We start from the raw sequence: 23643 nt of genomic DNA on the forward strand, positions 1-23643 counted from the left end.
AGTACTAAAGCTTCAAGTTGTGCAAGGCCAGGATCAAGCTCATTAAGATGAGGTTACTACTCCCCAAACCTAGTTCCGGAAACATCACAACTGCCCTATACGCACCCATCGAACTCCATGCCAGCCAATTTGCCTAGAGTACGATGCACACTCCTGTACAGAAGAACAACGGAGAGAACGATCCTTAAGGAACGCCCAAGCGGCGCCTCAAAATCTGAGAAGATCCTCACCAGTTACCCCTGCTTAAACAAACCAGCAAAGCACATCCAGATCATTATGAAGCATAATTCACGAAAAGCGTGAGCTTCGTATTCCTTTGCAATGCAACATCCAAGTCAGTATCATTGTTGAGATTCACCCTGCTGTTGCTAGGTTCATCCTTATATTGGATGACGAGTTCCTCCGACACCTTAAGCCGATCTCTGAGTTTGTCTTTTAGCTGCAGATAGGTGATATCGGAGGGGACTCTGATGACGATCAGTTCTTCTTGAAACATGACTTTGACCTTCATCGCACCACCTGAGGTGGGTGCAGCACTCGACGTCACTGATGCCTGGGTTAACGAGCTTGGCTGTCGATTCATGGGCTGTAGGAAGCCGGGATTGGCTGAAGCAGCCGGACTGCCGGATAGAGAAGGTTGGCCTCTTTGATGAGCAGGACGCGTCGAAGGAGGTGGCATCCCGCCATAAGCACTGCCGTTCATGGCACCATTCGAGGACTGGCGGGAAGCTGACTGCGAAGGGTCGTTAAGTGTGGAGTGTTGCGATGCCCCAGAAAGTCGGTAGTCTTCGCCAACAGCATTAGGATCGATCTCGAAATCATTCGGTCTTGGTGCAAATAATGCGCGGACAAGTTGGCACCTTGAGATATGGGGTGGCATGGAGAGAATCTTGCGAATATACTCATCCAGGTTCTGCCTTCTGCCATTGGAGATTGCATCCGTCACATGGGCAACAGGTCCTGGCATGAATGGAAGAGTGCGTGGCGAGCCTCTGTTCCCCGCCTCCTCTGGAAACTCTTTAAGGAGCGCAATTTGGAAGTCATAGAAATCTGCATAGTAACGTGAAAGCTCCCAATGTCTACCATCCTCCATCTGACATTCGATGATGTACCAATACATGTCGTTGTCGAAACAATATCTGGGCAACGAAGCCGAGACTGGGGCAAGGAGGTTTTGCTGTTGTGACTGTCTAAAATACTGGCCCGGTGGTCCAGACCTGCTTGATGATTTTTGATGTGAGCCCTGTCCGAGTGGGCATTGAGGTTAGCTGGAGATTAATTTCCGTATTCGTGCGTGTGGATGACTTACATATCCATTTGATGGCTGGTTGTGATAGGGTGTTCCTGCACTTCCTAGACTCATTCTGCCCATATCTGAAGTCATCTGCTGCTGTGCATCGAATTTGCCCAAGCTTATACTGCTGTTCTTGTAATCTGCTGCCATCTTCTTCCACTCTTCCACCTTCGGTACTCCGGCTCTTTGAATTGCTTCATTAGGATCTGCAACAGGCTTTCCCGTAGCAATATCCTGGATTTCGATGAACGATACTGGAATAAGACCAGGGCCTCCCAATCGTCTAATCGGTTTCGCGACAAACCATTCTGGATTTGATTGTGCAATCACTATGATATATTCGCCGGCTTTTGCTTCCAGCTCGTCAGGTCGTTCTGCATCAAAGTCATACAGCACTATCCCATACACCATGGCACCAGAACTCTTCCCAACCGATGTGGACGAACGGGCATTGGCCGCGCTTCGCGTTGTGTTAGTAGTTGAGTCTGGTCTGTTTTGCCCCGCACCTCGGTCAGAGAACCCTGAGTCATGACTCTCTTGTTTGGCACCCACTGACTGTATGGATCCTCCACTCTGTCGCTCGGTCTTGCCGATCACTTCAAAGAACGCGACAGGTACCAGTCCTCGAGCGGTGGGTATCAACGGGTTGCAGGCCTCGTACCAGTCGGGATCGTCTTCGCGACTGATAACATGGAAAAAATCACCCTTGTGGAAGGAGAGCTCCTGTGTTTCCGTCGACTGTGGTTCATAGTCATACAGAGCTTTGATGACCTATAAATACCGAATCAGTGAATGTGTGTATACGTAAGATTATGTGAATGCGCCTGACTCTCTTTGGTGGCACAATGGCCGTCGCGCTTTTTGGTGTGATAGATATGTGTTGAGAACCCCCTTTACCGTCTTTTTCTCCCTTCAGTGACCGGCGTATAGCCTAAAGGGTTCGTATGTTAGGCATTTCATAAGAACAGAGGAGTCATATGAGACTCACCTTCATGCTGGTCTGTGATCGGCGTCACTCACGCCTCTGATGAAGGGCAACAGCTCATTCAAGCAGCGCACAGGTTGCTGGTAGATGACCGCAATGTACGGCAGTGACTGATTCGTGCGGACCAAGTTTCGCAAAGCTGAAGATGTGGTGGTGTGCGCTAGGCTGGTCCTTCAACCAGAGTACAAGAGATGATGGCGCCTCTGGGCAAATAAGCAGTGCTCAGGGTTGCCAGAAGAGGAACAATGGATTAAGCTAGTAAGGTGGCTACGTGATGATCACCACTCGATGCTGGACATTATCGATAGCTCAACGACGTTTATCTGACCAGCGACCATATAGACTAGTGATAAATGCAACATTAAATTCTGGCTATGCAGCAGGGATATTCCTGGGTCGAAATACTAGTGATGGGGCTGCAAATGAAATCCCAGTGTTGCGGATCCCAAACATATTGTGGTGGGGTCCCTAGGTTGGTGAGTGTACGAAGGCCTAGAGGCCACCAATTTATGGCTGTAGCACCATTTAGCTACCGTAAGGAAGAAGTCTCTCTTTCCAATTCCTGCTGCAGCCTCAGTCAAGTTGTTTTGGCCTACTGTGATGGAACAGCCACAGCCATAGCCTGCGTGCTGGTAGTATGATGAGATTGGTTGCAGGCGGAGTCTGAACGGGCCAGCCATACAGCAACTTCAGGAGTAAGCATGCCATCAAGTCAATCACTGTACAGGTCCACCATTTGACAGTATTGTTCTTGGGACACCACTACTCACGTACTAATTGCAAGACAGAGATTCATGATCTTTTGTCATTGCCCCAGTGCCCATTAAGCTAACTCTGCTGCGACACCATCATGTGTGATTGCGGGAATGGACCTTTTGCACGAACCAAATGCTACACCATAAGACTAAACAGCCCAGACTTTATCATTTTTGGTATCAGAGTGTGCCACCAGATACATATTTGGTAAGTCCGACGTCCTGGGTGAAATGATGCATGAAGTAGCCCAAGTGACTTAAGATGCAGATGAGATATTGAATTGAAGTATTCCATTCCTTAGCCCTGCTACGTAATTGGCAGATGAACGAAATCCATTGGCCTGTTCTTCTTCCATGAGAAAAAATAATCTGGTTCAGACGAGCCACGCTATGCACATGAAACGACCAGCCGTGCAATCTGCACACAGTAGAAAAAATAACCTGACGGAGACGCAGGCAGTGGGATAGAATTCGTAGTCCATCTCTGGAGCACAATAAGGATCGACCGATCGACTGCCAGGACCATTGCGTTGAGCTCGCAACAAGGGTAGCCTAATAGCCAGAGACCAGCGCATAGAGAGACCAGGAGGTGTATACCCAAACCAACCAGCTAAAGGTAAAACATCATATCTGGCCTTTGAGATCGATAAGCTTGAAGGCACCACGTTTGGCTGCTTCGAAGACTTGACCAGCTTTTCCGGTAAGAAGCCTGACGCCATCATCACGTTCCTGAAGTAGGTCTTCAGAAGCATGCTCGAGGATGAATCGAGCACTATCCTCATCGGACTCGAAGCCGAGCTCTTCTGTAATGTAGCGGATTTTCACATCCGGCTTGTAACTGTCTCCATGTTAATATCGAGCAGAAGGCAGAAGAATGTGGTCGTCTTACGCTTTGCAAATGCTGGCAAGAGCAGCTAGGCGCTCGCGTGCTACAAACATGTCCATCAGATAGGCACCCATATTAGGTGTTTCAAGGAAAAGTTGGAAAAATCGATGATAATTGCCAAGGGCAAGTGCTGATCGCACATCAAGAGCATGCTTCACCGCTCTGTCCGCTTTATCTGTTAGGGTTAATTCAGAGAGAACGTCATTCATATCGGTCCTGTTGCACGTGTGTATAAAATACAAGATTCGGTAAGCTTTGAACTCCATGGGGTGCCCACCAAGATTCTGCTTGTACAAAGCCCGCAGCTGGGTTTGACATTGATTATACTCACCAAGATCCCCCTTCTCCAAGGCGATGCGGGCATGAATCTCGTAGACATTGACAGTGAACTCGTTCTTGATGTGTTGAACGGTCAGATCCTGGCGCAGAGATTTGAATTGGTCGCAGATGTAGGTGTAGTTGGCTTCCTGCTTCCATTTTCGTTTCAAAAGTTCCAGAGTTTTCTGGAGAACAGGAAGAGGCCGCACAGTATCCGGATTCGGAGCTGATGTAAGTCGGAAGTAGTTCTTTTCCAGTTTCTGTGACCGTCCGATAACGGGACCAGTATCCTCGGTCGCAGAAGGGGTGTTGGCATTGGATGAGTTGTCATTGAATGGAGAACGAAAACCAAGTTGAGAATTATCGAATCTCTTTCGTCGATGCTCCAGATTTGCGTTAGACTTACTAGCGTTTTTGGCATGACTGTCCAGTCGTTGGCGTTTGTCCGGTGGGATAGGCGCAAAGGAAATACGGTCCTCGAATCCATTCTTTGTAGGGGATTGTCGCCAAGCGGGTTGGTCACCTTGGCCATTATCCCTCTCTGTAAGCTCAGAAGACTTCCTCTTTCTTAACGTGTCGGGTTTGGAATTTAACAATGGGTCAGGAAAAAACGGAGGTGGGGGTGACGGTGACGGCCTTGAGAATGCTACGGAAGATGGGGTAAGAAGGGAACGGGTACGCTCTTCCTGCAGCATTTGCTGAGGCAAAGGGAGATCGGCCCAGTTGACACTGTGAAGGTTATTGCTCTCGGCAGCTTGGGTGATAACGCTTTTTAATTTTGCCTCCATATCCTCCCTCGATATGCCCTTGATCATATTTTCAGGAACGAAGCATCGCTGCACATACTGTCGCACCGCAGGAGGCCAGTCCACCTTCTTTTTCGGGGGATTTGAACTTTGCATATCTGGTGTATGTGCTGCTTGGTACGGTGCTGAGGAGTGAGCTGGTCGGCTTACAGGGGCTGCTTGGTTTAGACTTCGGCGCGCAACCACTGGAACGAAAGCACTAGAATCTGTATTTTCGTTAGTCTGGTGGCTGATGAAGTTTGAAACAAAAGTGTCTAAAGGTTGTACACATACCAGTGATAGTCGAAGACCCAGCGCTACGCCAGGGTGGAGCGGATGTATACATGTTGGTTGCGGTCAGCTTGCACAGTGAGAGATGACTGAGTAGAAACAAGAAGCAGCGGACAACGTGGCGTGGAAGTTTGATAAGGAAGAATTTAGAGACGGCACTTGTCCTAAGTCGCCCTAATGAAAGACGGAATATGGTGATTGCGAAGTCGTTGAGAGGAGGTGTGTCTGGTCGAATTCTAAGACGTAGTATATTCGTGCCAAGCCAACGCCACGTCTTTGGAATCGCCTCAAACCGGATCAGATTTCAATGTTGCGGTGATGTAAACCACCGCAGTCCAAGGCAGCCAAACAGATCGTCAACCGATACCTTTAATCAGCACTCCGTATACGATTACTGCGTCGATGTCGCGATATCTCTTCAGTCGGCCAGATCAGTAAGAGTGCTTTGTGAATAAAGATGATTGGCGTAGTGGGCCGCGTCACTCGCTGGACGAATGTTTTTCAAGCAGATCGATCTGACCACCGCTCTGCGCCCTTCCCTGATATCTGGTGAAGAACTACTTTTCGTACAAGATGGTGTGGGGCTTTACGAAGGGTATGAATCAATTGGGAGTAGGATCGTATGACTCTTCTGGGGCTGACCGGGTTTGCAAGGAAATACAAGATTCCTGACTGCCAGCAAGGTTATGCGTATCTCACCTCATTACGTGTATACTACGTCGACGAGAAGGAGCCTCGAAAGAATTCAGTTGCTTTTGACCTTCGAGAGGTTGAGAAAACAGACTATCAAGTACGTATATCTTCGATAGAAACTCCTGTGCTCAACATCCAGCTCAGGCAGGTTTTTTGAAATCTTCCCCGAAAATCACATTCCATCCGAAGCTCCCTAGAGATGGCCATCAGTCGGTGCGACTAGCTGATGGCAGGATTGCCGTCGAAGAGGGTTCTTCCTCATTCCCCGGTTCCAGAGCAAACAGTCCCCGTCGTTACTCAAGCCTCTCGTCACCTCTACCACCTTCTAATGCAACCTGGATATGCCCAATTTGCTCTTTCTCCAACCCAGTGCCCTCGAATTTCGATCCCAGTAATGCCAATGCTTCCATTCCTCTGCCACCATGTCTGGCTTGTGGTATCAAGCCACCGTTAGCAGTAGTACTAAAAGCTGCTGTTGCCGCGGCGTCAAAGAGAATTCTACCCCAACACCCTGATGAGGAATTTTCCGGCAACGCGAATTCTACGATCGACGATCCGGTGCAGACCGAGACTACCATCACCTGCCCTCGGTGCACGTTTCACAATCATGTATCACTTCCAGCGTGTGAGATTTGTGGGGCTCCGCTGAGGAGCGAGCAACAGCATTATCCTATGGCCAATGGCGGTAGTAAACCGCGACGAGCAGAATCACCCGGACCACAGTTGGCAGAGTTGAACCTTGATGATAACGCAGAACTCGCCAGCGTCAAGATCTCGTTCCGTGCTGGTGGAGACAAGACCTTCTACGACAGGCTTAAAGGTGCTATGACTCAGCGGAAATGGCTTCTGCAATCCGCACCATCTATACCGAGCCCGTTATCGCCATCGACGACAGGAGACCTTGACAATGAGACGGGCTTGGCCCGCACACCCATCACACGGCCTGCCTCTACTCCAGTAGGTATCGCTGGGCTGGAGCGACGTGGTTTGGAAATGCGCAAGAACAATGAGGTTGTCATAGGCACGGCGTTCGAGGATCTCGAGGCACTGATGGCCTCCGCAAAGGACATCGTTGCACTGGCAGAAAAATTTGCGATTGATTCGGGCCGGAACGCGGCCGAAACCAGCTCGGTTTTCTCCGAGTCCGCAGCTGCCTTAGGCATGGTGACAACCAAAGACAAACTAAACTCGGGCTCAGATAACCTATATCTCTCAGAACTTTCTCGCAACCTGGCTGAGTATCTGACAGATGATCGTACAGGCGTCCTGCGTGCTGAGGGTGGAGTCATGAGTCTTGTAGATTTATGGGCAGTCTTTAATCGCAGCAGAAATGGGGTGGAACTCGTAAGTCCGTTGGATTTCCACAAAGCCGCTGATCTGTGGGGAAGATTGAACTTGCCTGTTCGCCTCCGACGATTCAAGAGTGGATTATTGGTCGTGCAACGGTCGGACTGGAACGACGACAAGACCGTTCAGCAATTCAAAACCTGGCTTGGACAGCTCCAGCAGATAGCACCAGCTGAAGAAGTTCACTGGGAGTGGTCTCTATTCGGGCGTGGCGTTAGTGCACAAGAGACTGCACAACGGTTTGGTTGGAGTGTAGGAGTTGCAATTGAGGAGTTAGAGATGGCCGAGGACAAGGGTGTACTTTGTCGCGAAGAGGGTATAGAAGGTCTTAAATTCTGGAGCAATTTCTTAGTAGAAGTCGGCTCAGATGCTGAATGACATCTATACTTTTAGTATCTGCAACCCACGACCTTTTTCCTACCGTTACAGTATACATTCTAAAGGGGCTTCGGGCCGGCGCTCAGGGGGGGTGAAGATTACTGTAGTCAAATGGTCTGTCCGGGCTGCCGTAAAATTTATTTTGAAAGCTGTTGAGCTAACGTGGAGTTCAAGGCGCAAAGAGCATTGCAATATGTCTCCCTGCGAGAATGTCTTTCCACCTTAAACCCAGTCTTTCCTTGACTTTCTTCACCAGTTATGGCGAAGCTCGGACGCGGTGGCTTTCTGGCCATCGCGGTCATCTTTCACCTCGTATACCTCTTTTCCATTTTCGACATCTACTTCGTCAGTCCGGTAGTGAGTGGCATGCGAGCTTACAAGGTTGAACGCAGCCAGGGAACACAGGCGCCAGCGAAAAGACTCGTTTTGTTCGTTGGAGATGGCCTTCGTGCAGACAAAGCCTTCCAATCATTCCCAGACCCATCACCTGCTGGGTTGGACACCGACTCTACTCCCAAACCCCTGGCTCCATTCCTTCGTTCTCGAGTCCTATCACACGGCACTTTCGGTGTTTCACATACCCGTGTGCCAACTGAGTCGCGTCCTGGACATGTTGCGCTTATTGCCGGATTGTACGAAGACGTCTCAGCTGTGACAACAGGATGGAAGTTGAACCCTGTCAATTTTGATAGCGTCTTCAACAGGAGCAGTCATACGTGGAGCTGGGGTAGCCCAGACATACTGCCAATGTTTAAAGAGGGTGCGGTGCCGGGTCGCATAGATGCTGATATGTATGGAGAGGAGGCAGAGGACTATACCCAAGACGCGACGCAACTAGACACATGGGTCTTTGAAAAGGTCAAGAGTCTGTTCGCGTCTGCCAAACTCAACTCGACTCTAGACTCTGCGCTCAGGGAAGAGAAGACGGTCTTCTTTCTGCACCTGCTAGGTCTTGATACCACAGGTCACTCATACCGGCCCTACTCCAAAGAGTATCTTCATAATATCAAGGTGGTGGACCAGGGAGTGAAAGAGATTACCGAATTGATAGAAGAATTTTACAGCGACGGAAAGACGGCTTTTGTATTCACTGCAGATCATGGCATGAGTGATTGGGGGAGTCATGGCGACGGGCATCCCGATAACACCAGGACACCTCTTATTGCTTGGGGTTCAGGCGTTGCCCGACCGAAGAAGTGGGAAAGTGGCAAGGCACAGGGTCATGAAGATGGCTTCTCAGCTGACTGGGGCCTCGATCTTGTCCAGCGCCATGATGTTGCTCAGGCTGATGTTGCAGCTCTCATGTCGTACCTTATAGGTCTTGAGTTTCCGGTCAACTCGGTTGGCGAGCTGCCACTCACTTATCTCGCGGGGGACATAGAGGAGAAAGCTGAAGCTGCGTTGGCGAATGCTCAAGCAGTTCTCGAGATGTATCGCGTCAAAGAATTGCATAAGCAAGCAACAGCCTTTCATTACCAGCCATATAGTGCATTCAGTACAGAAGAAGATTCTATCTACAACAGAACTCGAGCAATCCGATCGATGATTGATTCTGGACAGTTTGAAGAAGCCATACGCCAATCTTCGGAAGTGTTGCAGCATGCACTTCAAGGCCTTCGGTATTTGCAGACCTACAATTGGCTATTTCTCAGAGCACTGGTCACTCTAGGCTACCTCGGATGGATCGTATATGCTCTCACAACCGTCATTGATCTACATGTCCTGCACAGTACATCACATACAAAGCGGACTTCTGTCAGCAATTCTGCATTCACATCCCTTCTCATTATTCTTTACTCCAGTTTGTTTCTACAAAAGTCCCCATGGACGTACTATGCGTACGGCGTCTTTCCCGTCTACTTCTGGGAAGAAGTTTTTGCAAGACGCTCAGCATTGACGGCAGGGTGTAAAACAATCTTTAGACATATTAGCGGGTTTAGAGGTCAGGCACTGTTTGCCTTTCAGTCTGTGGCTTTTGTTGCCATTCTTGAAGCCCTTGTATGGCCCTTTCCCCTTGCTAGATTGCTCGAGCTGACCCAAGCCCCAGGTACAATCATATTTTCACCGTATAATTTTCACGGTCTGTTATATTCTTGGGGCCATATGGCCAGTCTTCTACGGCACGCAGTTCTTCAAAGAGAACAAATTGCTTGTCATATCTTGGATGGTCAACTGTCTCATGCTCAGCACATTTACTGTCCTGCCAGTTGTGAAGGTTGAAAGTTCAGCTACCATATCGGCAGGTGGCATTCTCATGGCAGGAACAGGTATCTTGTACATGCTCTTCGAACGCAGCATCATATCCGTGTCTCTGGCTCGTGGGGGCACGACAGCATCCCATGATCTTGTTTCACGTTCAGTCATGGGCATCCAAGTCGGACTTATCCTACTTGCAATCATCGTCACACGCTCCAGCATCGCTTCTCTCCAAGCCAAGAAGGGTCTTCCCCTGGGCAATCAGATTGTCGGATGGTTCACACTGATAGCCTCTTTCGGCCTTCCTTTTGTCCACAGGTTCCGTCCAAACAAGCACTACCTCCACCGCCTGGTTGTCATCTTCCTCACATTCTCGCCCTCCTTCGTGATCCTCACCATCTCATACGAAGGACTCTTCTATTTCGCCTTCTGCACCACCCTGATCACCTGGATTCGCCTCGAAAATCGTATCTACGCCTTCTCCAACCCGAAACCCAGCTCCCCAACGACAAGCACCAACCGAACCACCACAACCGACGCCCTCTCCACCAAGACCCTCCCACAATACCGGCCCCTAACCCTCTCCGACCTGCGCATCTCGCTCTTTTTCTTCTACCTCCTCCAATCCGCCTTCTTCTCCACCGGCAACATCGCGTCCATCTCCTCCTTCAGCCTCGATGCCGTGTACCGGCTCATCCCGATCTTCGACCCCTTCTCCCAGGGCGCGCTCCTCCTCCTCAAGATCCTGATCCCCTTCGCCGTCCTCTCCGCCAACCTCGGCATCCTCAATCTCCGCCTGGGCCTCGAGCCGTCAGCGCTGTTCATGCTCGTCATGGCCGTCAGCGACGTCATGACGCTGAATTTCTTCTGGATGGTCCGCGACGAGGGCTCCTGGCTGGATATCGGCACCAGTATCAGCCATTTCGTCATTGGCAGTTTGCTGAATGTTTTTGTGGCCGGGTTGGAGGGCTTGAGTGGCTGGGTCATTGGCGGCACCGAGGAGAGGAGTGAGGGTCGTGAGGTTGATGCGCTCAGTATGGAGAAAGGAGTGGGACATACGGCGCATACGGCTCCTGCTGAAATAATGGCAGCTGGGGCAGTCGCTGCTAATGGCTCGCCTTCTTGATGCGAGCAGTTGCCCACCTGTACTCTACGTAGCACGGCGTATGGCAGTTTTCACTGATCTCAGTATGTGGTGATCTCTACTAAAGTTGTGGCTCCTTTCATTCTTGTGGCTATCTAAACGACTGCACCCATTATGCCAAAAAATGAGCCCTTTGCACACGCCGTACACCGGACCTCTGCTCCCTCCGAAGGAGTGAATCTCGTTTCCCCGGAAGCCCGAGACTACAGCTTGAGGCTATAGCTTCGAGCCCAAAGTACTAACTATTTCTCTACTCCTCCGCCAGCGTCTGACCCTCCCTCAGCCCCTCCACGACCAGTTCCTCTCCCATCGCCCTCCTGTAAATATCCTTGACATCATCCGTCGTCGTCTCAAAATGGCTCGTCGCGTCATAACTCTTCGATATGTAGATCTTATCTCTGGCACCACTTTCCAGCGGCTCATAGAGCGGGATTGGTGGGCCCATGAACTTCTCTTCTATCTTTCCTAATCTCTCCAGGCCGGGCTGTAGCTCGAGATGATGATTGGCCGAAGTTTCGGCGATGGTGGATACGATAGCGATGTAGTAGCCCTTGGGACAGACGTTGTGAGCAGAGGAGACCATGGCGATGTAGACGTCGTTTTGGCGGCCGATTTGAGATTGTGGGATGATGAGTTGGAGGGAGTCGGAGTTGTCGGTGCGATCGATGGGGTGTTTGAGGATGCAGATGGCCTTCAGGAGATGGCCGACTACTCGCACCTTGCCGGGGAAGTAGGATGGGTCGCCGAGGATCATCTTCGTCTTGGTGGTGAATTTCATGCCTTGATCGCCAGCGTCCTCGGAATCACTGCGATCTTTCATGGTGGCTTTGATGCCAGCGACTTTGAAACCATCATAGAGTATCTCGTCGATGGAGGTGTTGAGCATGTAGGTTCCGCCGTAGATGGCGGAAAGACGGGCGAAGCCTTGGGGTAGTTCGCCTAGGCCGTATAAAGGATAGATGTAGGGTGACTTGCCGTAACGAGCCATGGAGTTGGCGTAGAGTCGGATGCGAACGATGGCGTCTTTTGCCATTCCTTCTTGGTTGATATAGTCGTCTGTGGTGTAAAGAGCCATTGAGTGACCGATGAAATCTCGGGTTGTAGCTTCAAGGCCGAACTTGTCGTACACGTCTTTCATCGTACAGGTGTTGAGATCGAGTCCTGTGAGCAGTCAGCATGTTCTGGAACCAGGATCCATCAATGCCTACCATTGTGCGTGGCGGGATCGTCTTCTTTGAAAGCCCCAACCCATTCCAGGAACTTTTTTGCTCTTCTCTTTTCGAATAGTCCCATCAATGGCGATCTTAAAGCCTCCCCTGCGTCCGAAGGTACTTTGGCAACCGTGGCCCGCGCTCCATGTCCCTGTTGAACATAGCTTCCTGCTATTTGCTTGAACTCGAGATATCGTGTGACGTCAGTAGATACCAGAATGTTGGTCAATTCGCCATTGGACATGAGAAGTTTGGGCACGAGATCAACGTTCCAATCGTTCACTCGGCCATATTTCTTCCACGGTTCTTCTCCCTTTGAGTAGTTGCCATATCGTTTGAAAAGCTGCTCAAGGTGTAAGCACGAGAGAAAAGTATATCGCCAACCTAGTACTCACGTTCTCGATGTTGAGTGAGGCAGATTCTCTATCACAAAGTCAGGTACAAGGAGATACGGCAGAGAGTTGGGTTCACTCACCCGCCATAATGATCATTGCGGTCGATGTGTAAGACCTTCTTACCCTTGACACTGAGGACACTGTGTCTCTGTCAGTGATATCTGGCTAACGCCCTGCTGTAAGTTCGTACCCGGAAAGGACACATTCTGTCAGTCCTACGCATTATCGGTTATCGTCAGATGATTTGCCCGTGGTTGGTGAGAGTTAACCCACCAGTTCCAAGGACAACGACATCGTACTCGGGTGCGATCTCATCCATCTTCAGCCTGGAATACGAGAAGAGCGATTGAAAGAGGATGGGCACAAGGAGGAATTGTGCAAGGATGGGGCTTCACAGAGAAGTGGACATTTACTTATTTACAGTACAGAACACCCCGCAGCAATCGCCCGCACGTCACTCACAGGCCAGCCCCAAGAGTCATCCAACAAATCAACACCTGAGTTTTGGAATGCACCGGGAATGACTTGATATTGGTAAAGGTATTGCATGGTAAGCCAGGTTTGCCAAACAAGAAAATAGACATAACGCAGCTACAGTTGATGGCTCTCAAGCCATTCACTAACAAGTCCCTCTTGTTGGTTTTTCTGTCTTGAAGGGATGCCTGTGGCTCCTGATACAATTCTCTCCGCTTCACACCAAGGTTTCTTTCTGTTCATGCCTATCTCATGCTTGATGACAATAGAGTTGTTCTTACTGCCATTTTAAGCTTACATTGACAACGTAAGTTACAGGGGAAAGGCTTCGCTTCGAAGGTACTAGGATTGACCTGCTCCTCCCATCCGCGACTCACCCTCTCCTGGACTGAAGGCTCATCCACATGTCTTCTCCTGATAGAAAGAGACAGCGCATTGATGACCACAGCTTAAGGACATCTCACCCTGTTGCTGTAGAGATCCGCTCTCGACGTGCAGCTTTTCTAGCCTCACTGGACCGTGGCGTCTCTCCTCCTGCTGGCCGTGAATTGCCTCCACCAGCGACCACTGTAATTGAGAAAGCACCACAGACAGAACGGAAGACAGAGACGCCGCCAAAACCCCCAATATCTCCTCTGATAGGAAAGCTTAGGACACAGAGCGCTACCACCTCAAAATGCAGTATCATCCAGTCTCCTTTCAAGCTGACTCATATACGCGATCTGCCTGCAAATGCCAATATTGATACAATTAGCGTCAGAGACATTCTTGGAGATGTTATGCTGAAGGAGGTCTGGCTTTTCGATTTTCTGTATGATGTTGACTGGGTCATGTAAGTCCTAGACATCTAATCAAGCCATCACTTCTACGACGTATAGGACAGTATTTCCTGACATCCGGATAGGCAGCAATTCGATCCTGACATACAACATATTGTCTCCGTCGTTTTAGTACATGGCTCCTGGCGGAGAGAGGACCCGAACAAGATCCACATCGATGTTAGTTCAGCACACTCATGACAAACATAGTGACCGGCTACTACACGCAGGTAACTGATCAATCCCGTAACTTAGGAAGCTTGCAAGCGCTATTCGAATGTCAAAGCTGTGACCGCTTATATGCCAGAACCATTTGGTACCCACCACACTAAAGGTATGGTTCTCTTTAGGCGCGACGACCTTGCCCAAGTCATTGTACATACTGCCAACATGATAGAGCAGGACTGGCGCAATTTGTCGCAAGGGGTCTGGCTGAGTCCTTTGTTACCAAGGTTGGCAAGTCCTGTATCGAAGGAGACTTCGGGCGTGCTTCCGGCCATTGGTAGTGGGTCCAGGTTCAAACGAGATTTTATGGCATATCTTCAGCATTATCAACATCGTACGGCGAGCCTTGTTTCACAGCTTGAGCAGTATGATTTCTCCGCCATCAAAGCAGCTCTGGTGGCGCATGTACCTGCAAAGTTTGACGGTATAGAGACCGAGCCTTCAGTGCAGCTCTGGGGCTGGCCGGCTCTAAAGCGAACTCTTAAAAACATTTCTCCGGAGAAACTTCCAGAACAACATTCAAACATCCAGAGTCCTCCGCACATCGTATGCCAGGTCTCCAGCATTGCCAGTCTTCCCGAAAAGTGGATCCGTGACACACTGTTTGCTGCGCTGGCAAAGACTTCAACTGCAGTGGACATACCCACAAAGAACTCAAGAACTTTCAGTCAGGCTCGTCCAAGATATTCAATCATCTTCCCCACACCAAGCGAGATCAGAACCTGCCTCGACGGCTACGCCGCCGGCGCAAGCATCCATTGCAAGCTGCAGAACACCCAACAGCGAAAACAGTTCGAATTCATGAAACCGCACCTATGCCACTGGAACGCTGAGCATAGCCGCTCAGCTGTCACTTCAACTGGCACCTCACCATCCTCCAGGACGGGCAAAGCACTCCGCGGCCCAGCAGCACCCCACATTAAAACCTTCATCCGCTTCAGCGACAGCACAGCACAGAAGACGATTGATTGGGCGCTTCTGACATCAGCGAACCTCTCGACCCAGGCGTGGGGCACGGCTGCGCAAATAGGGAGCGGCGAAGTCAAGGTCTCGAGCTATGAACTCGGTGTGCTGGTTTGGCCTGATCTGTTCCTTGATAGTGATACCACCACTACCAGCGGCGAGGGGAAAGACAAGAGCAGGAGAAAGCGGAGGGCGACTATGGTGCCCACGTTCGGCTCGAATACGCCGAGTGATGCGCAGATTCGAGATGTGGTGACAGCATCTCCCACTCGGAGACTGGGAGGAAACAGGGAAGAGAGAACGGAGAAAGATAGCGATGATGAAGAGGCAGCAGCAGAAGACGACGAGCTCGTGATCGTCGCGCTGAGAATGCCCTACGACCTCCCACTCACACCCTACAGCCCAGACGACGAAGTATGGTCCGCCAAATCCTCTCACACCGAACCGGACAGCTTCGGAGGGGTGTGGAATGTTTGAGCCCGAGGGAATACTGCCACACGCTGAAATGTCCAGTCGGGCAGGAAATGGAGAAGCAGAAGCAGAAGCGGAAGCGGAACCAGAGGCAGAGGCAGAAAATTTTCGGAAATTCATGCCGCATCCCAAGCTGTTGAGCTAGCTAACCAGATATGTGGAAGCAAGCAAGCAAGCAATTCTTCTTTTCCCTCCTTCTGCTCATACCCGGTTGAGTGGTGCCCGGGAGCCCCGTCCACGAGCAAGTCCCATCCATATGGCCTCGAAATGACTCTATTCCTCTTCACCTTGAATCTTATCTACAAATTCACTGATACAGCATTCCACTACGTGGCTTAGCTGGTATCACTAAACTAACTTAGACTGATTATCGCGTGTGGATGGCCCAAGCGAGAGAAAAGAACATGTTATATGCGCAAGACAGGGGGAAAACAGAAACGCATGGCCAAGATTCACCGGATGGGCTCTGATCTTTGGCTGATTGCCAGCGCTGGCTGATCTATATTGTCTATCTCTGCTCTCTCTGCATCGAATCTAAAATATTGAAGACACAAATTGAAAAAGTCTTTGTGCTCTTTGCAACGTAAGTTCTCTAACAGCAAACAACAGACGAAGAAGAAAGGATAACTCCACACAACACAAGCGCCTTCAGCTCCGGGTATGCCCGCCTGGGAACGCCATAATCACCGGGAATATCTTTAATAATGAAAAAGAAAGATGCACCATCTCATACACAAACTCTCCCCAATGCTTTATACCACAGCAGTGGATGGTCTCGGCGTACTCTCCGCCCCTCCGGCCTCATATTTATCCCAGTCCTCCAATATCTTGGCGATTCTTGGTGAACTGGTCAACTTGTACACCTCTTCAAAGTACTCCTTACTCAACTCAAATGGCTTGGCCGTGACGTTCGGAATGTATTTGCCTACCAGCTTGCTGGGATCGATGCTGTTCTTGTTGATTTTCTTGAGCAAGAACGACCTAAAAGGTTTGACTCCGGAGCGTAAGAAGGTGCTGTGAAAGGGAACGTCGATGCCCTTGAGAGGAATAACAGCGAATCCGCGCTGGAGCTCAACCGGTTGAGGTTTTGCAGTTGTTTGCTTGGCGCATTCCTGGATGATCTTGACGAGGTGTGCTTTGACATCCTCTAGGGACATTTCCTGCATCAGGGCTTGAATGTCGATCTTTTGCATCTTGATGACATTTAGGACGTTGGTCATGCAATCGATGGCTCGAAGCTGAATGACTGGTTAGCAGCTGCGACTCTATAGTGAGTAGGGGATAGAACTTACATCTCCAGCAGTGACATATTGCATGTTTGCAACGTTGTAATTGACAATCTCCAGCAACCAACCGGTTTCCTCTGAGATGTTCTCGATGACATACTGTAAAGCCTGCTCGGTGAAGCTCTTGCCAATTCTAGATGGATTGACAGCAGCCATGCTGTAGTTTGATCGTCCCTGCTCATCCCGTTCCACCGCGACCTGCATGGTCAAGCCACGGTAAAACACCACGGAAACAAGGCTTTCAATTGGCATAACTTCAGCAATAGAAGCAAGAGCCGAGTATTCTCCGAGAGAGTGACCAGCGAAAGAGCTGTCTCTCTGTACCAGGCCCTTCGAGCGCATGTCCTCGAAACTCGCCTTCTCCATCAGAGTCAAAGCTGGCTGAGTGAACTGAGTAGCAGACAGAAGTCCAGTCGGCGACTTGTAGGTATAAGAAGTTGTGTTCTCAGCGATCTCTTTAAAGATCTTCTCCGATTTGACAGAGCCGTCAGCATTGATAGACTCGAAGGTCATAGCCATGTAGTTCTCGCGAATGGCTTTACCTTTGGCACCACCAAAATGGATGGTGAGCTCCTTCGGGTTGTTCTTGACAATGTTGATGATCGACAGTCCATAGTTGTCCATGAAATGACGATCAGCTCGATCCCAGACTTCCTTAGCCACGGTGCTGCTCTCGTATAGATCCATACCCATTCCTTGCTCCTGTGAACCTTGTCCCGTGAAGACATACGAGGATACCGGTTGCTCGACCTCAGCCTCGGCGAGCAGAACCTTTTCTTCCGTCTCTTTATTGCTTGCTTCTATCTTGATGATTTTGCGACCAGCAACCATACCGACGTGCTGAAGCTTGACTTCGATATCATCGTTAGGAAGGACCATTCCCACGAGCGAGGCATGAAAGCTTCGAACACGACCGATGTTGTTCTCGGCAGCCCAAGTCTCGACCAAGCTGCGAACTGCAGCACTGGAGTACATACCGTGGGTGATGGTTCCCGGAAGGTTGGCATAGCTTGCGAAGATGCGCGATACGTGAATAGGGTTGTAATCACCAGACACACGAGCATAGGTCTCATTGGATGCCGGAGCTTTCAAAGACAAGGGTGTCTTACCGCTAAGAGGAATAGGATGTTCAAAATTGACGGGTTGTTCAATGGATCGGCCATGGCGTTGCAAGTAGTCAACGACAGGGTTACCATGCGAAACACCAGCATCATACTCGACGGAGGCAACTTGTATGATCTCCTTGGTTGGTAATTCCAACAGGACCTGACCGACGGTCTCAACGCTTCTAAAAACAGTCTTATTCTTGAAGCGAATCAAGCTCTGCAGTCGGAAAGTCAAGGTCTGACCAAGCAGCTCCACATCAGGCTCATCAAGACGGAACCACTCCTTGGAACGGAGGACAGCCACATCCTTGGATGAGGCGAGCTGGACTTGCATGGGGGTCTCCTCCTTGCGCTGGAATGTATTCTCGTAATCATCATACGCACCACGGTACAAGAATTGGCTGGTGACTTGCATCACAGGTCGTCCCTTGCGAGTAATGGTACCGCAAACCTCAACCATCTTGCCAGAGTCCTGATTGATGACAGCATTGATCTGAGCAGTGGTCGACAGCTCATCACCGGCTTTGAGAGGCTCCGCGCCAGGAATCATGCGGAAGCCATTGGACAAGTGAACAAGCTTCAGCAAGTCGCCGTCAATGGCTCGAGGAAAGATGGGCTTTGTGATGGCCTTCCAGCCAACAACTATGGCGAAGTCCATGGGAGCATAGACTTCTTTTCCAGGCCTGTCGACAAAAGCCTCGCCAGTGTTTCCAACCGCATGAACAAAGTCAGCAATATCTTGAACAGTGACCACTGCCTTGCCGCCGTCGAAGGTATTGGTGGTGGGTGTATCAAACGGAACCACCTTCTCGCCAAACCAGATTCGGTAGTAGAATTCCTTGATTCGGTCGTTGCGGCCATCCATGACTTCGTGTATGGGAGCGTAGCCGATCTCGGGATGATACGTGAAGTGAAATGGAAGTGGCACAGCTCCACCTTCTGCAGTCCGCTCCTCATAGAGGTTCATCAGAATTTTGTTCTTGCCAGTGAGCGAGATGTAACAAGTCTTGACCAATTTGCCAGACTGTGACGGTTCCTTGACGGTGATGGCCGTCCTGGAGGCGTCCTTGGGGTACGAAACCTCAACAAACATTCCCTTCACTGGTGCCAGGATGCGCTGTAGAGGGTTATTCTGGTATCTCTGGCCTTGAATATAGACGTCTGTTGTGAACAAAGCGTGGCGCCAAGAATAGTCGCGTCCGGCGAGGAGCTTCATCCACTCTTCTGCTGTAGGTAGTGTTGCCCCTGGCGCGTTGGAGAGACGATAGAAGAGGCGACTACCATCTTCATTGATGGTAAGACCATCGACTTCGACTTCCTCATCATCCGCTGACAGAACCTTGCCACCAAAATACTCGACAACAGGAACAGCAGATTCCTTGCCACCGTAAACGTCCTGTACCAAACCCTTGATGTGAGCATTATGAATACCATCCAAGATCTCCTTGATTGGCTCGTTGATCTTTGAGGAGTACTTGGCAGCAGTCGGACCCTGGAGAATACAGGTTCTGCCAACGTCTTGATCGACTACCGCCTCAAGATCTTCTGATTGCCACAACGAATCTTTCTTAAACCAGTATTCGAAATTGTCGTCCAGACTGGGGACGAACGGTACAGGCTTCTGCCCTCGGCGCTGGCAGAGGAGCAAGAAATGCTGCACGTCTTGAGCGGAGATGAGTTGGTCGTCGGCCTCTGGATACGATGCGAGCACCTTTTGGATTGTGGGATATGGCGTGTTGAGGTCTGAGTAACTCTGAACAAGCGAAGGCTTGCCAGAAGTAGATGTAAACCGTTCTTCGACGCGACGGATGAAATCAACAGTAAGGCGTTTGAGGGACTCGTCAATCCAGCGAGACTCGTGTTTGACATACATAAGATCGACCATTCGTCGAACGACTTCGCTGTAGGTCATGTCCTCTAGATCAACGGTTTCACCAGCTGAGTTTCGGCCAAACCAGACCTTTTGAAAGTCGTCATTGAGCTTCTGGATGATGTATTCGCGCATCTTTTTGAGCTCAGGAACGCGCTTCTTCTTGTCCAAGCTGAAGATCTTTTGGTCCATCTCTGCCCAGAACTTGACACCACGAGTGGCTAGCTTGTGGATGGGCTCACCCATTTCGGACCGCACAGTGATAACACCACCCACTGGGCCGTTATAGCTCTTCTCCCATTCGCTATCGTCAGCGCCTTCAGCCTCAGTGATGGCCTTCTTGGCGTTCGTCGAGGTATGTGCCTCTTTCGCAGTCATCATTCGGCTGCCGAATAAGCATCCGTCGTAAGGCATGGGCGGATAACCAAATCGACCGGCCCAAGTACCAGTCAAATATGGGTATGTATCATCGGCACCACCAAAACCACTGCCAGCGACAAGGATGATGTTGTCTTGCTTCCTGATTCTGCCGTACATCTGAAGAATGGGCTGATGAAAATCTTCGAAGGAGTGATGCCCACCACCACGTCCACCAGTCCACTGAAGGATCACAGGGAACGTTGGATTGGCCTTGGCAATATTGACGACTTGCTGAATGGCGTCCATGGAGCCCGGCTTGAAGGCGATGTGCTTGATACCAAGCGTATCAATATACTCCTGAGCAACCTCGATGGAGGGAACACCAGCACCAATGGTAAGACCTTCGATAGGGACGCCGTCAGCACGTAACTGTGCAAGCAGAGGGATCTGCCAGCCCATCGCGCGAGGGTTGACATAGATTAGGTTGACAGTAATACCTCTTCCTGGTGGAATGGCTTTTTCGATCCTGTTGAGCGCCTCGGTCATCGTCTTCGCGTTGTAGTACCCGCCCCCAGCCAGCTCGATCTGGTACCCTGCATTCATAGTCGCAGCGACAAAGTCCCATGGAACAGTGCAAGGTGTCATACCAGCGACCATCAATGGCGGAACCCCAAGAAGTCGTGACATCTTGGTGTCGACAAATGTCTGACCAACTGACGTTTTCACTAGCCTCGGGCCGTGCTCCCTGACCCAGTTGACAGCATACTTGACTGCGTGCTCTTCATCGCGATCGAAAAGCTCTGGCTTGTAACCGACTTCGGAATTGCTACCATCCATAGCACCAGCGAGAATGACACGGACGCCAGTTCCATCTTTGTTACGGTTTGTGAGAACGCCAAGACCAGAGATACCCCCTGGACCGAAGTCCAGAATGTGTGTTGCGCCTGGAAAGACAGTAGCGCTCTCCCAATTCACTGGATCCTGGGTGATCATGTGGATAAGCGAGGGAACAAGATCGCAGCTACCCTGCTGACGCAGATCTTCGCCGGTATTTGTATTATAGACCGCAATACTCAACTCCTTGCCGAATATTTTAACATCCTTGACGTCTTCTCGAATTTGCTTGTATGCTCCAGCCAGAAGAGGGCTGTGAAATGGCGCAGTAATAGGAAGGAAGCGGTTCACGAAGCGGACTTTTCGTTGTGTGAAAGGAATACGATTCTGGTCAAGACCTGTTGGAGCTTTCACTTTGCGGAGTCGCAAATTCAAACCGTGAAGAGAGATGGGTGGTCCAGTGACGACAAAGTTTCGTGCACTGTTTACAAGTGAGATGGCGATGTGGCGCTCCGTCGGCAGGTGCTCATTCGTAGCATCGATATGTTCCTGCACTTGGGTGCGAGAAAGGTCACGTATCGAAAGCATGGGTGTTGGGGTACCCTCACCATTCTCGACCGAGTCCTGGAGGATCGCTGGGGTCAAGCTGGTTCTGGGATAGGCTTGCTGGCTACGCATGCCAATCCAGAAAAGTAGCGTGATTGCACTCTTAGCAGCCTTTGCGAAGGACTCCCATGAATCAGCTGTAGCAATGGCAGCTGCAGTCACAATGCCTTGTGAGTGACCAGTCGTTCCGCCGAAGCGCTCCAAAACTTCTCCTGGCGTGCGCCCTAACGCCTTGCAAGAGACTTGGTAGTGGGCGAGTTGGACCAGTCCGATCAATGGTAGACTGACAGGTGCAGAGACCAGATACTCAGTATCGGGTTGAGTGTCTCTGTCATGCAGCCAGCTCATGATGTCCAGGCCCTTAGAGTACAGCTTCTCAGCTTTGGGATCTCTGGCTAGTGCTTGCAACATCTGTGCTGAGGAGTAGATGAGGTCATGCGTGAAAGAAGGGTATGTGCTGTAAACCTCTCGGAGTTCATCAAAATATTCTTCGATATTACCTTGACCTCCAAAGACGGTGTAAATCTTGGCCTGCTCGTCGTCCGCTGCACGCAGAAGAGCGGAATCGTGCGCCTTGATAGGGCGCAAAACTGCTGCCCTACCAGCGTAATATGATTGCACCACCAAGAGCTTCTTGGATTTAATGCCTGGGAGCGAGGCAGCCAGTGCATGTACATCATTGGCCCGCATGAATGACCTTTCAAATTCGTTCAAAACGATCTTCAGAACCTCGATAAAGTTGCCTTGCCCATCGTCATCTTCGTCGATTTCCCGAGCTGTAAAGCCGATGTAGCGAGCGACCAGTTCTGCCACAGAGGAAGGCTCGTCATCCTGGGCAAGCTCGTCCGTCGGTTCCGGCAGGGAAAGCTTGAAGGTGTCCTTCAGCTGTGAGGCATGGTAATGGAGGTTTGTGGGAATGAGGAAGGAGTATTCGAGAGAGCCGTGCGAGAGTGTGAGAGGGCGGAGATTCTGAGAGGAGCGAGGTGTGTGGATCCCGGTATGAGGTCCCGTGCCTGGACCGAGCATTCTGTAGAACAAGGGATTGTGAAGGAGATGCTGCTCGACGAGAAGCTGTATCAGGATCAGCCCAAGGTTAGTACTACATATCGCACGGAAGACTTCCAACTTACATCCTGCTATAGAAGTTGAATACGTATTCAGCAACAGTGAGCAAGTCAATGCCACCAAGCAAGATCAGTAGTGGAAGGTTGGGTTGGAAGAAAAGATGATTGACTTCCAAACGCAGAGAAGATGATGGCTTAGGCGTTGCAGGAAAGACAGAAGACTGATTCCTTCTGGGAGATGTACAGATGATGTGGAATAGAAGGGTGAGAATGAGAGGTGAGTGATTGAGTGTCTGTATTGCCAACGTCCTTTGGTTTCTTGTCTGCATATAGTATGGTTAGGTTGAACCCGACACTGAAGACAGCATTGGGATTTGCGACCTCCAAGCGTATGCAGGTGAAAAGTGAAAAAGGCAACTAAAATCGTTGGGCAAAGAACCCTTTGACGTCCCGGTGCAGGGGGGAAGAGCGATCTTGAAATATTGATACATACGTAGTAATATGCATGCGGGGAAAGCTCCAAGCATCGAGTACTCTTATGGCCTGTCTAAGAAGGCTTTTCTGCTCTATATCCGCCTGGATTTGGTTATTTACGAGGCGTCATTGCACAAAACAATTTTCTCAAGTTAACATAACTTGTCCGTCTTCCAAAGCAATCTTCGAAGTGGCCGGTAACTTACGGGTGAAAAACGAAGCCTACTACTCATATATAATATTGGCGTGGTACGGTAACCCTTCATACCAGCCAAGCGCTACTACTACTACTACTAGTAATTGCCCCCCGTCTCAACCGTTAACTTAAAGCTTTTTTCACTGTGAGCCGCTTTAGCGTGGGGACCAGGGTCAGCTCCATCCCATCGTTCATCGTTTAAGATAAAAACACGGTCA

General features: G+C 50.2%; 7 protein-coding genes across 7 annotated transcripts; 3 read left to right on the top strand and 4 right to left on the bottom strand.

Moving 5' to 3' along the window:
* Positions 1 to 274: 274 nt before the first annotated feature.
* EPUS_01906 (uncharacterized protein) lies at positions 275 to 2288 on the bottom strand (the record flags this gene model as incomplete). Its single annotated transcript, XM_007806642.1, has 3 exons — positions 275 to 1243; positions 1310 to 2065; positions 2283 to 2288. The coding sequence occupies 3 exons, from the start codon at positions 2286 to 2288 to the stop codon at positions 275 to 277; spliced, it is 1731 nt and encodes a 576-aa protein (XP_007804833.1).
* A 1370-nt stretch (positions 2289 to 3658) lies between these two features.
* Positions 3659 to 5369, bottom strand: EPUS_01907 (uncharacterized protein; the record flags this gene model as incomplete). The annotated part of the gene is made up of 4 exons (XM_007806643.1): positions 3659 to 3872; positions 3924 to 4095; positions 4252 to 5250; positions 5318 to 5369. 4 exons carry the CDS (start codon positions 5367 to 5369, stop codon positions 3659 to 3661), a joined length of 1437 nt encoding a protein of 478 aa, XP_007804834.1.
* A 439-nt stretch (positions 5370 to 5808) lies between these two features.
* On the top strand, positions 5809 to 7732 carry EPUS_01908 (uncharacterized protein; the record flags this gene model as incomplete). The annotated part of the gene is made up of 3 exons (XM_007806644.1): positions 5809 to 5909; positions 5969 to 6104; positions 6152 to 7732. 3 exons carry the CDS (start codon positions 5809 to 5811, stop codon positions 7730 to 7732), a joined length of 1818 nt encoding a protein of 605 aa, XP_007804835.1.
* Positions 7733 to 7990: 258 nt separating this feature from the next.
* On the top strand, positions 7991 to 11054 carry EPUS_01909 (GPI ethanolamine phosphate transferase 1; the record flags this gene model as incomplete). The annotated part of the gene is made up of 2 exons (XM_007806645.1): positions 7991 to 9730; positions 9780 to 11054. 2 exons carry the CDS (start codon positions 7991 to 7993, stop codon positions 11052 to 11054), a joined length of 3015 nt encoding a protein of 1004 aa, XP_007804836.1.
* Positions 11055 to 11322: 268 nt separating this feature from the next.
* EPUS_01910 (Rab GDP-dissociation inhibitor) lies at positions 11323 to 12997 on the bottom strand (the record flags this gene model as incomplete). The annotated part of the gene is made up of 6 exons (XM_007806646.1): positions 11323 to 12233; positions 12281 to 12626; positions 12679 to 12706; positions 12759 to 12818; positions 12869 to 12893; positions 12952 to 12997. The coding sequence occupies 6 exons, from the start codon at positions 12995 to 12997 to the stop codon at positions 11323 to 11325; spliced, it is 1416 nt and encodes a 471-aa protein (XP_007804837.1).
* A 559-nt stretch (positions 12998 to 13556) lies between these two features.
* EPUS_01911 (uncharacterized protein) lies at positions 13557 to 15635 on the top strand (the record flags this gene model as incomplete). Its single annotated transcript, XM_007806647.1, has 3 exons — positions 13557 to 13984; positions 14057 to 14150; positions 14226 to 15635. 3 exons carry the CDS (start codon positions 13557 to 13559, stop codon positions 15633 to 15635), a joined length of 1932 nt encoding a protein of 643 aa, XP_007804838.1.
* A 746-nt stretch (positions 15636 to 16381) lies between these two features.
* EPUS_01912 (Fatty acid synthase subunit beta) lies at positions 16382 to 22717 on the bottom strand (the record flags this gene model as incomplete). Its single annotated transcript, XM_007806648.1, has 2 exons — positions 16382 to 16867; positions 16922 to 22717. 2 exons carry the CDS (start codon positions 22715 to 22717, stop codon positions 16382 to 16384), a joined length of 6282 nt encoding a protein of 2093 aa, XP_007804839.1.
* Between the last annotated feature and the right edge of the window lie 926 nt (positions 22718 to 23643).

Source organism: Endocarpon pusillum (genome assembly GCF_000464535.1).
Source record: "Endocarpon pusillum Z07020 unplaced genomic scaffold scaffold5526, whole genome shotgun sequence".
Taxonomy (NCBI): Eukaryota; Fungi; Ascomycota; class Eurotiomycetes; order Verrucariales; family Verrucariaceae; genus Endocarpon; species Endocarpon pusillum.